General features: G+C 35.7%; 1 protein-coding gene across 1 annotated transcript in view; it reads right to left on the bottom strand.

Annotated features, from left to right (window-relative positions):
* Positions 1-13,702, bottom strand: part of DHX15 (DEAH-box helicase 15) — a 61,289-nt gene that overhangs the window by 16,109 nt on the left and 31,478 nt on the right. The window contains exons 6-9 of the mRNA XM_039539841.1: positions 10,186-10,353; positions 4,626-4,712; positions 1,900-2,049; positions 1,476-1,584 (exon numbers count right to left, since the gene is read on the bottom strand). Coding sequence (XP_039395775.1) covers positions 1,476-1,584; positions 1,900-2,049; positions 4,626-4,712; positions 10,186-10,353 — 514 coding nt within the window. The remainder of the gene's footprint in view (positions 1-1,475; positions 1,585-1,899; positions 2,050-4,625; positions 4,713-10,185; positions 10,354-13,702) is intronic.

Genomic DNA, 13,702 nt, shown 5'->3' with positions numbered 1-13,702 from the left:
AGAAAGTGCACGCAAACAGGTCCATACAAATGAGACACGGCAAGAAGCTCTATATTTGCTATAACTTGCAAAAAGGCTGTGTCAGACGGCATGGTTTAACTATTGCTTTACTAATTTAATAGGGTGCCCAGATGTCCCAATTTTATAGGGATAGTCTCATTTTTTAGGGCTTTTTCTTATATAGGCACCTATTACTCCCCCACCCCCATCCCAATTTTTTACACTTGTTATCTGGCCACCCTACTAATTAAGAATGCTCAAAATTAAATATTACATCTCCACCCTATTTCGTGATAGTTTTGTCATTCTTTCGCAAAAATTATGTTAGTAAAAGTTTGCCATCTTCACCAACAAGAAACTCAATTTTTATTGCGAATAAATCTGCAGGCTGAGTTTTGTTTTTAAAAAGCACGTTTCAGAATCCAGACACAAGTGGTATGAAGAGTGTCAAATATTTAGTGACATGGATATATTTTATTATACCAAGTGCGCTGACATGTCTTCCCCTTCCTTTAGTTTCATACAAAGTAAGTCCAAAGTCACTTTTTGAATACCAAACTATTTTAGGCCAGAGTTTTAAAATAAAATAAAATAAAATAAAATAAAATTAAAAAAAGAACATTAAATGCCTGCAGTCTCAATAAATGTCCTCTGGTCCTACAAAAATGCTATCCTTGTCCTCTATTCCTCCAGATGAATGTATACAGATAAAGTAATACTATTTACCATTATGCACATCTCCTGCACGGGAACAAGGATTCTGACTTATTTGTATGACTGTATTCCAATGCTTAACAGGGACTTAAAAATACTGCCATATATCTTTTTAAAAATCAGCATCCAGCCTGATATATTTAAGTAGCAACATGAACTGGCTTCTTTTAAATTTTTCAAGGTTTACAAAAATTGAATTCACAATTGAGCTAGAACTTTCATTTTATGCTTCAATATGCCAAAGTGTGCATTAAACTTTAAAAGTACTGGCCAATTTTATTTACATGGGATTGTTAATTGATGTGCAATCAGATTGTGTAATCAAGGTGTTAAGTAAAAAAACCTCATTAACTAAACTAATAGGTTTTCTAACACAGATGATTTGATTTTGCCTTATCCTCTCCAAACAGGGGGCATGTTGTGGAACGCCTTGCTTAAATAAAAAAGAAAGCACTCATGCAAGCAATGACAGAAAGATGAGTTGTGTTTTGTTTGTTTTGTTATTGGGCTTGGGGGGGGGGAGAGGAGGTAACAAAAGGGTGTGAGCACTAAAAAACAGGATAACCTGGAGAAAGCTGATTATGGATAATGACAAAATAGTTAAAATACAACTGGCAGATAGAATGCTAGTTCATTTTATTAGTCTCTACTTACACAATATCAACTAAAATTAAAATGTTCTAGAGTAACAGAAAGTAAACTACTTGCAAAAGTACATACACAAGCTATAATTCTAAACAAACCTGATATCAAATTCATACCTGGTGGGTCCATAAAATCAAAGTGCACCAAGTCATCTATACCAAGTTTTTTCAGCTGTAACACCACAGATCCCAAGTTGGATCTCAGAATTTCAGGGTAGGTGTTGTCCTGGCCCCCACAAAAAAAAAACAAACAAAAAAAAAAACAAGTTTGTTTTCCACTTTGCTTTTAATTCTCCCGCCTTTCCATTAACCTTAAACACCCTGGCAATATCTAGTAAAAGTGAGACACGGTGGGTGAGGTAATATGTTTTCTTTGAGCACTTTCTTTTTAAAGTCTGTGGGTTGTGGAGGAGTTGTACTTTGTTCCACTTTTTGTTTTTGTGATGGGTGGAGTTACCAAGTTTTGGGAGGGGCGGGGAGTTGTTTCAGGTTTCTTGTATGGTAAAGCAATTTTTGAGATTCTGCATTCAAGTAATCTTACCTGCATTTCAGTTTTGTATGCCTTCTCCGTATAAAGCCTGAAGCACTTGCCTGGCCTAGTACGACCAGCACGGCCAGCTCTCTGCTGAGCAGATGCTTTGCTGATCGCTGTCACCAATAGAGATTCAACTCTAATACGAGGATTGTATACCTATGTAATAGTGGAGTCCGAAGCAGGGAAAAGAAAAGTGAGTAACGTGCACACACATGTAAAAATGCTATGCAGGAAATAAAAAGATGTTAGTCTAAATTTTCAAACACTGCTTCTAAATATTAGATTATGTGCATTCATTAATGTCAGAGAAACTTTCTGGCTACAGAAAACAACTGGATTGGTAATGGAAAGCTTCAAATACATTTGCCCCTCTAAACTAAGAAATGTTTACTTTTCAACTCATTTGTTAACATCTTTTCCAGCTAGGCTCCCTGTTCACTTTTGATATGTGTGTGTATGTTTAGCTTATAAGATTCTCCTGGCAGGACTAATGTCTCCCATTTGTTCTATATAGCGCTAAACACACTACTGGTGCTCAAATAATTCCATGCAAAAACAGGTAGCCTCAATGTAATTATAAGGTTGGCTAATCAAGTACTGAGGGGTCAGGAAATCAAAAACTTGTAAAACTGTGCTGATGACATAAAGCAAGCCTATTTTAAAACGTAAGTAATCTGTCATGTAGTACAAAATACAAACTGGAAATTAAACAACTTTCCTTACACTAGATACATGTAGTCTGCAGACTTGCTTGAATTTTTGTTTAAAATCTATGTTAGGGCGTTTACTGAACTTTTGTGTTATAAAGGTATGGACATCTAAAGAGAAGGCCCCAAGATCTAAGCTGCTCTAGCTGTGAATTGATCTAAATAAAATATATATATTCCTCAACTCAATAGCTTTAAACATTCACAAATATAATATTAAACTACTTGAACGTGTTTTCTTCAAAGCTAGTTTGTTTTGTAGATCAAGACTAAAAAATAATCAAGACAAAAATTACTACAACTTACATATAAGGTTATATTATAAATTAGTCTTGGCTCTAGTTTATTTCACAGTGATTTTTAAGGCTCTCAAGAGACTATATTTTGAAGAAGTAGAAGTAAACTACGGAGACAGTGTGGCTTACACACTAGAGCATTAGACTAGTACTCAGGAGGCCTGGGTTCTATTCCTGGCTCAGCCACTGTCCTGCTGTGTGACCTTAGGTAAGTCACTTTACCTCCTTATTTCCCATCTGTAAGTTGGATCTTTGTAAAGTGCTTTGAGAGCTAATGATGAAGAGTTAGGTATTTGTAGTAGTAGTAGAATTTTATCTTTTCACTTGAATACTGAATTTGCTGAATTTTAGTGATGAATTTCTCTACCTTAATGTTGCATCAAAACAAGGGTTGTTTTTGCATGGAATTATTTTTTAAATTTGAAAAAATGCCAATGGATCTTCAATTTTATGATCTAGTTCTGTATGGGCTGATGCCTCCTGCACACAGTGAGACATTGCCAAAGCCACCTCTCTCAAAGAACTGAGAAGACAAACTCTGGGCCAGATTGTAAGGCACCCTCATGATTTAGATTGATTTAAAAAAAATAAAAAATTAAGCACTTCACAATACTCCAGTGTTTTCGACTGCTATAAATTTAGATTAATAAGCCACAAACACAGTCCTACTGTATACAAGTGAAAATATTTGGATACGCAACTTAAAACTTGCCCTATTTTTTCAAACACAGCTTTTGCTTAAATCTCAGTCTGCAAAAACAGGCGGAAATCAAATAATCAATCCAACCATTTTTTAGTTATGCATGTACGATATTTGACTGCACCAATGGGATCTTCATGATTTTTCTTAAAACATGTGGAAATCTCAATAATGGATGAACTGCATTTGCTCAAACTTTCAAAAAATCATTTCTGGACTTGAGACTAAGACCACCATTCTAGCCCAAGAATTTCAGAAAAGCATGAATAATTAAAAGGAGAGGGTTGGAGCAAGTCTATAATGCAAGTTAGACCTCTTCTGTTGCTCCTCATCTCTGAAGTCAACACACAACAGTAATTTTCCTTTCGATTGAGTAGGACTGGACACTAATTTTCCTTCAAATGTCCTGAGTTTCCTGTAGAAAGCAACAAGGCAAAGCTTTCCTTTGGTAGGTGAATGTGCTACCACCGCTGCACTTTCAGCCCCTACAAACGGGCCCTGAACTCTGTTGCACAACTATTTGTCCACTTGGTCAGCCCACATCTTTCACACCCCCTTTCTACAGAGACTGAACCTGTGCTGCTGCTCCTTCACCCCATACCTGTCCTGGGCACCTGTGCAAAAAAACCCCAAAACCTCTGACCAACACCCCTGCTCCCTCACAAATAAAACACAATAGAAGCAAACATTTGGCTGTTGCTGAGCCATATGGTAAAGAAAAACATTTTATGTAAGAGCTGCAGAAACAAAATCCTGCACTGCTATTGGTGACATTACAAAACAGGGAAAGGAAGGTCAGGGAAAAGAAAACATGGAAGTCTCTGTTCCTGTTTTCAGTTGGTCAGGCAAAAATAGAGACATTCACAGCCAGAACACCAAAGGCCTAATCTTCCCCTCACAAGATGAGATTTATTTTTTACAAAAGACATTAAACAATATTTGTAGAAATTAAAGACATATGTGCAAGACAGGTTCCCAAACATTTTCTGCCCTAATTAAGCAAGAAGCAATTTAGGTTAAGACATTTACCTTTTGCTTAGCAAATCCAGGATCAATCACAAACACAACACCATCTATTGTTAATGATGTTTCAGCAATATTAGTGGATACGACAACCTGTTGGGGAAAAAAAAAGAAAAAATTTGTACATCAAGATACAGATACTATAGTAAATATAAACAACTGAAACATGCAATAATACATGCAGCTATGATGAGAGCAGCAATTCAGTATCCACACTAACTTTTTGAAATCTTGAGAGCAAATTCTCAGTTGCACTACGTTAACCACCATTTAGAGCTGTGACCTAGGACACAGTCACAAACAAGAATAAATCTCACAGGAACCTATAAACTGGCATTCTGCTGATGAGAAAGCCCTGATTTTGTCCACTAAGAACTCCCCTCTCTCCCTTATTTTCTCCACTGAAAACTCAATAAAGTTACAAAACATGCTAGTTTAAAAATAAAGTTCAAAGAGCTAATACTTCATACTGATGTTAATCATGGCTTTACACCTCTGTTTCACACATTGCAGGTCCAAATCTATTAAAATGAATGTTACCTGAAGGATTCAAAAATGTATAAAATCAGTGAAAACTAGTTAACTAGAACTGTAATCATGTGTTACACAATGTACTACAGAGGGTACAAATATGAAGCTTTTCCCCAGTCAAGATCTGAATTCAGGGTTCTGAATATTTTCTGCATTTCTTTCCCTCCTATGGGTGGTAATGAAATCCTCTATTAACAATCACAGAACCCTGAATTAAGATCTTGGTAAGTAAAATCCAGAAATGTCCATGTGTAATTACTCAATTTTAAAAACAGTCACCACAGGTCATATTTTTAAAATTACTGCAATAAAACAGTTGGACATTTAAAGTCCAACTTGTGTTAAATCAAACTGATTTCCATGACAAGATTCCATTCACTTAAATTATACTTGTGTGTATAAGAATTAAGTGGAACACACTCCACCACAAAGCATTAAGTTGTCACTGAACTACAGTGACTGTAAATAAATGAAGTTAAAAGTTGTTCTTCTACGGGAGTTTTTTTTACTTGTTTAACTACAAAAGTAACATCTCTAGAACTTCTCTAGCGTAACACCAAGGGAATTTAAACATGCCTTTCACCTGTGAATTGCAAAGTATTTTATAATGGTAAATATCTACATTTGATGGATTAGGAACTTGAGGCAAACAATATTTGTCCCACATAAAGACAAAGTCAGTGACAGGGTACAGTCCCCCAGCTCCCTTCCCCTAACTGTTTTGCTACTCATTACCCCAGCAAGAAGATTTCTATGCAAGCCCACACTCTAAAAGCTGCTACACAGTTAAAATAATACAGAGGTTGAAAAATATTTCTGTACTGAACTGGAATTGTATCAAACTCAAACAAGAAACAGTACGTTATACAGAACGGTTCAAACAAAAATTAATACATTCATCCAGATGTCATCAGTTCAAACTCACCACTTAAATAAACGCCATAAATAAGCCATAAATACTTGAACAAATTAAAACTGTAAGAGAACAGCTTGATTCATTTTCACATTAATTCTATTAATCATTTAAAATGTAAATTAAACTAGTGTCTATGTTAAAGAGTTAAATTAATCCATGTCCATAAACTACATACACACCCTGATCCAGCTTGCTATGAGATACTTAATTATTTATTATAAATACATTTTTATATGAGCCTAACATGCATAACATTTTTAGCTCTGCAGATGTGCCTGGCATCCGTGCCCACATTCCGAAAGTCCCAACTGGGAGTGGAAGCCGTTGGCTCCACCCATAACATTTAATATTCCCCTGAAGAGCCTATTGCCAATTAAGGCACTTATGCTGCTGAAAATTGTATGGGGTCACCTTGCTCCTATGTGCTCAGTCCACATAGATCCAGTAATAGATCCGGCACAATCTCCAAAGATGCCACTCAGTATATCAAGTGAAAAAAATTTGCACTGTCCAAACCTTCAATAGGCCAAACCCATTGTAAGTTTCTATTGTAAATGTCACTTGAAACTAAATAAGCATACCTGCTTAACCGCTTTTTTAAGTATGTAAAAGCCTTTGGAAAAATCCGACACTTAAAACCAAAATGGAAGTTAAAACATGAAAAATTGTTTTGAAATTAAAAAAATAAATCGGTGTTCAATTACACAAAATATAAGTTATGACTATTTAACAATGTACCTGGTTTTGTAATTACAAAGTGGTTCTATTAACTTGATATTTAACTACCTATTTAACAATTTGCTTCACATAATTTTCTTTTTAGATACTTGTTTAATTTAGTTATTTATTTGACTATTAGATTAAAAATTGTATTTCTATATACAATGGCTTTACCCAGTGCCTTCACTGAATTTGAAACTGTTTATGACAATAAAACAACTTGGGATTTCAATTCTGGTGTGCTCTATTTATATAGGTTAATTGACAAAAGTACAATTTCATGATACATGACCAGAGTTCTCTTTTCATTTATTCCAAATGTGTTATAAAAACATTCTGTTTTTAATATATATTTAATCAATGAAAAGCAATCAACTAATAGGAAATGCAAAGTATCCTTCCATTATAGGTGCTGGAACTAGGGGTGCTGAAGGTGCGGCTGGCTTGAAATGGATTCCATTATAAACAGGGTTTACAATTTGGTTCAATGGCTCTCAGCACCACCACTATAAAAATTATTCCAGCACCCCCACCTTCCATGAGACAGCATGAATAGCACATACGGCAGCAGTTCTCTGGCATACTGATCTGAAGGAAAACATGCTTCTCCTTGCCCATACGGCAGGTAACAGTTTATTCAGTAACTGCAAGGGAATAGATCTAATCACCCTTTATTAAAAAATATAAAAACAAGTAACGGGTCTGTACTTTGTGTTTATGCCACCAGTGGGGGGCCTACAACAAAGATATTTACTGATTTTCTCTAGGGTTACACCAAGGGATACAACAGTTTAGTCTCTCTCCAGTTTGACTACAGCTTTGCTAAATGTTAGGCCTGTTAAAGAAATAAGCCATACAACTGTCAGACCTGAATTTAAAATATATTTAATATACCTGAATTAAGATATTATGCTTGTGTAATAGAGTCAGATTCCTTCTTTCTATAATGAAATGCTTAATTAATGATACCAAACCTTTTGAAATGTGCCTGCAAAATCTAAATTTTAGAGGAACTGGAGTTATCATGACAATTATTGTGTTTATTTGCTTTGCAACCACTAGGAATTGTAGGGTTTTTTTTAAAAATTGCCAACGAAGTAACTTAGGGGCCCAAACTCAGTTTGAAAAGTGATGTGGACTCCTAAATCACTTGTTTTTAAATTTTACAGCCTTAAAAATTTGATTCTAATTTAAAGGATTTTAAACAGAGTAATTAGACATCAATACAACACTTGGAAAAGTATAACATGATGGCATCGAAGCAGCATCGCTTCTTGTTTATCTAATCTTGGGTTAATAGAAAACTTGGCATATATGGTTTATACTTTGAAAAAATATCTTAAAAGTATGATTATCTAAAAAAAGCTATATGAAGGGTAAGTACACCAATACTGGCTGTACCAATAACTTTCATACAAGATGCTATGCCATAATCCAAGTTCTGGCCCTTGTTCCATCCACACAGCTAAAATTCACAAAATCACCTTTCATGTGGACATTTTAACTCCCAACAACCTGAGATCTGAAAATCAGGCTGCACTCTGGGTTGAGTATTTTGGCCACTAATAAAGATCCAGAAATCAGAATTTATTTAACAAGTTAATAACACATAAACCAGAAGAGAATAAAGCTTTTGGCTCTGCAGGAGAAAATATATTGGCTCTGCAGGAGAAAAATAGTAAACATTTCGGTCACTAAAGCAACCAAATACAAATCAGAAGAGAGAGAGAACAGGCACCATTTTTACTTAGATACTTTAGATTAGAAGCCATTGCATGCATGTTTTTATGACTGATTTTGCCCACAATTTATACTTTTCCAGTCTAGCAATCCTTGTAACACAATACTTGGTAAGGTTAGAGTGCATTGTTGAACACTAGCACTGGTTTTGTCAGCAAGGGATGCTGAAAGCTGTGTATCTGTTATGCACTTATCAAGAAAACCAGACATAAAGGAAAATTTAATGAAATACAATGCTATCACTTGTTCATCACTGAAAAGCAATTTCATTCATTCAAGTCATTTATTAATACAATCTTGTTGCTGCATTAGGTTCATGATTTCAGATTGTATGCTTTCTGCAATCAACTTCAATAGGAAAAAAGGAGCATTTCACTAGATTTAATAAGTGATTTATTCATCCAGAGCACAAGAAGTTGTCACTAGTATTCTACATGCACTGTACTGCACTGAAAAGGCAATAATCAAGGAACAAACCCTGCCTAGAGCACATACAATGATTCAGCTTTGACCTTCAAAATCTTCTGTTCAACTTTGTTACAATTTAATATAGACAGTGTAGGGTCCAATATTTACGTTACCTTAATTTTTCACATAGATTATAAAAACCTAGAAGGAGAAGGTGGGGCTGGATAGGACATACACTACGCAAGCAGCCAACCAACATCACCAGACAGGCACTGCAGTGGAACCCCCAAGGCAAGCGGAAAAGAGGCCGCCCAAGAAATACCTGGCGACGCGACCTTCAGGTTGATAGCAAAAAATGGGCTATACCTGGAACCAGCTAGAGCGAATGGCCCAGGATAGAAGACTCTGGAGATCTGTAGTTGGCGGCCCATACCCCGGTTGGGGTGATGGGCATGAATGAATGAATGAATGAATGAAGTGACTTCTTCTGTCATTTATATCCAGATGCACCAAAACTACCAATCTCAGGTCGCAACATGTAATTTTTCAGTTTTATGGTAACCCCATTAGGCCAAAGGAGTTGTTACAATAAAGGAAAGGGGATCTCAATTCAGGGTATTTCCCAGAGAAGGAAAAAATGGCTTCTGACTTCCATTATTATTATTTTTTGATTGTTTATCTTAACCCATTGAATTCTTAAAAGACTAGAAAAAACAAAAATCAAGAGATCTTGCCTTACAGCATCCCTTGAAGATCAACAGATAAGGATTCTGCTGAGACCAAATTCCACATTCAAGATCCCTTAACTGGCCACCCACCGCATTTAAAATAAGGATTTTGTCAGACCCTGTTTCAGATTATTTGAATTATCATGGTATTCCATGAGCAAAGTATTTTCTGATAGCCAGGTCCCATTTGATTCAGAGCGTTAACATTCAACAATTCAGGGCTTTGTAGGTGGAAGTCTTTGCCTTGAACTGCACCCGGAAATAAACTGAAAGCCAGTGCATATCAAAGCAAATGTAATATTTAATTTGACAGCATCCCTGTAAGTCCTTAACCTAAGAAACATTTGATTACATTGCTCAAGACTGCTTCAAAATAAGAGTTGAGACCTAGCTTTCTATTTGTTGCTGTCCGAATACATTTGATATTAACAACGGAAACTCACTATATTTAATCCCCCCACTACTATAACCAGTTAGATAGTAAACGGCACACTAAGGTACAAACATTTTCTGATACAATTACCTTTCTTCCTATTGCTCCACTTGGTTTTTTAGGAGGAGGAGGTTCAAAAATCCTCTGTTGTTGCTGTGGGGGAAGTGTGGAATATAATGGAATGATTTTGATGTCACCCACTTCAGGACCCAAATCATCAATTTCACGCTTTATCCTCTTACAGGCTTCATCAATCTCCTACAAAGCAAAAGTTGGTAAGAATAAAAAGTCATGAAGAGACTCACTTTATTTTAAAAACTTTGCATGGCAACTAAATTATTTCCAGCTATAAAACAGCAGATATCATTTTTACTTTTAAAATGAATCTGGGTGCTTGCAGAACTTCCAAAGGGATTTCCACAACAGTCCATGATACATGTTCATTAGAATACAGAAATTGAGGTAACAACCTTATTTGCATTCAACACCCTTTTTCTTTTAGTCATGTTTCCTAATTAATTCTCTATAAATTTTACTAAAATTGAAATCTCTCACCCAGGAATATTAAACTGCACTCATGACCTTTTCAATTTTCACAATCTAAAAGAAATTGATGTGCAAGATATTTTAAATAAGCCAATTAAGCTTTAATGTCACGTTTCACTAATGCAATTATATGGAAGATTTGCTTCATTGTACCTAATGAGAACAAACACCTTTACAGTATAAACATGGATGTTCAAAAACCAGAGAGAACCCAGTCCAATATTTTAAGAGTTTATTTTAATTATTTTTTTTTAATTCCATCTGAACTCAAAATCACTGAACTATTCTCAATCAATCTGAATGAATGCTGGAAGAACATATTTTGTGCATTTCTATAGCACCACGGTATCTAGTTTCTGAACTACAGAAAATATTTAATGCTGCCCATTCATTTACAACTCAATTTTACTTTAACATAAATTTCATTTAAAAAATTGAAATAACCCCTAATTATGGGAAGGTTTAATTAAAATAGGAAATTATAACAGCAGAATTTCAGGCCAGTTGCTAGTGATCCAATGAAATATTCTCAGAATAGGAAACTATAGCAACCCCTGCTGGTATGACTGAAAGATGTCAGTATTAGCTATTGAAAGATCCCCCAAAGAGCCCTCATACTAAAGAGGGCTGAAATTAACAGTTTTGCTTAAGAGAGGAAAACAGTGTTTAACAAAAGTAAAAAATTACTATAATGTATGTCTAAATAAGGCCAGAGACCCCTCACCTTATATAACTACAAAGAGTCCTGTAGCACCTTATAGACTAACAGACATACTGGAGCATGAGCTTTCGTGGGTGAATACCCACTTGCATCCGACAAAGTGGGTATTCACCCACGAAAGCTCATGCTCCAATACGTCTGATAGTCTATAAGGTGCCACAAGACTATTTGCTGCTTTTACAGATCCAGACTAACACGGCTACCCCTCTGATACTTATATAACTAAGTGCCCTTTGTGGATTATGCTGTTAAATTGTCTGATTAACCAAGAAGATTTTTTTTTTTAAAAGTTAATTTAAGTCTCTGGAATTCTCTCTCTGAACCAAATGTAAGAAGGTCAAAGTTACTTCTCATGTTAAAGAAAGCAGCAACGTATTGCTGAAACATCTATTAGATGGAACCTATAAAAAACCATGGGAAATAAAGGAACATTTTACTAGTGTTTCACTTTCCTGCATATTATTATTTGATATCAATTCAGTGTTTACAATTTATAACACTATATGCATCATTTTACAATGTTGACAGATGAACACCCTACGTAGGCACAACGAAGCAGAAACTACACATGGTTTGCCAGCTTTCTTCTGACATTAGTTGAAGTGATATGTGGTTATACAGACCTAAGTTTCAGATCTTCTTGTAAGTTTAAATATCAGAGAGGTAGCAGTGTTAGTCTGGATCTGTAAAAGCGGCAACGAGTTCTGTGGCACCTTATAGACTAACAAACATATTGGAGCATGAGCTTTCGTTGGTGAATACCCACTTTGTCGGATGCATGTATTCACCCATGAAGGCTCATGATCCAATACGTTTGTTAGTCTATAAGGTGCCTTTGTAAGTTTAAATATACTAGGTATTTAAGATAAACCTCTTCTAGACAAAGGTAAGCCTTGCAAATTCCATGTTTACTTTCATAAAAAGTCTCCAAGAATCTGGGCTAAAATGGGCTACTGGTCTGTTAAACAAAGGAGGAACTTAAAGTCTTAAGTCAAACTGCTTCAATAGACTCAAAGCACCTATATTGTAGCTTATGAAATGGGTGAATATTCAGAAAGGAGTAGCTAGCTCAATGCAGAAGTCTGAAGCTGTTAGGCATACTGCCCTTCCTGAAGTTGGAACCACACTTACTAATGTCCAAGGTACTTATGTTATCTAGGCACTTCCATTACAAATATTAACAAAAATTAGATGTGTCACTGGTAAAATCAACAGTCAAATGATAAACAAAATAAATGCACCTTGCATCACACTTTGAAAGTCAAAAGACTAGCTTTGATGGGATGCCACTAACAAATGCCAAAGACTGGCCCCCTCAAACGATAAAGCCCTGCTGCTGGTCACAAAGTGCTCAAATTTAAATACTAACTGCAGGAATCTCACAACTAATTTTATGTTTAAACTGGGTTTAAGACAAGCAAGCAGTCTGTCAATAAGCAGCAAATAAAAAAGCCAGGTGTCTTTTTTCAAAGCCACACATTTCTCTTCAAAAAGGGGAAGCTGTATTCTGTACCAGCTGGCCCTTCCAAATATAATGTCAGGAGAAGACTATTTTAATGAGTTCTGATTAGGATAACATGGAAATGACAAATGCATAGGTGACCACTGCTATAGTCACCGTGTGGACCTTATAATCTCCTTCCCAGTTGCACATGGTGCAGGGCAACAATGGCTACTTCTGCTAGTCTAGAGCAATAATTAACTCAGGAGGATCCTGTGGATATGAACCATTTTGATGGAAAGATGTGGAGTGTCTCCACCCTCAATAAATGGCATATTATTTCTCTAAATGCTTCCCCCCTGCCAACAAGCACTACTTTAGCCTTATCTATAACCAGCTCCCTTTCTTCCAAATCATTGCCTCTCACATACTAGAGGTCTGCAGCACATAAAAGCATTTAAAATATTCACTTCCAACTATGAGCAGAACAGACTTTTCAAAGAAAAGAGAGCTCATTTCTAAAAAGTGGTCCTGAGATATGCTAATTTATAAATGTATACTAACAAAAATGTGCTATGAGAGCATTAAGGATTCACAGCAAAGCATTCAAGAATCAAGAAATGCTAGAGTTAAGGCCGCAGGCGTAACTTTAACCCTCTCTATGGACACATTACAATGTCTTGAATTACACAACCATGCTGTATTTTTCAAGTACCAAACAATTTTTTCTTATAACTTTTTCTTACAATCATTGTAGCATCTTGTACTACTCTGTGGATTGCAAAGTGATTACATAAACACAAGAGGCTTCTCCGGAGCCCTTGCTTCATTCACTATTCATTATTCAGAGAAAATTTTTTACAAGGCTGTAGATAAGTCATAGGGTATGATGTATGATT

The sequence above is a fragment of the Mauremys reevesii genome, linkage group 5 (assembly GCF_016161935.1).
Source record: "Mauremys reevesii isolate NIE-2019 linkage group 5, ASM1616193v1, whole genome shotgun sequence".
Classification (NCBI taxonomy): Eukaryota; Metazoa; Chordata; order Testudines; family Geoemydidae; genus Mauremys; species Mauremys reevesii.
Note: the sequence above shows the minus strand (reverse complement) of the source record. Positions and strands in the feature narration are given on the sequence as shown.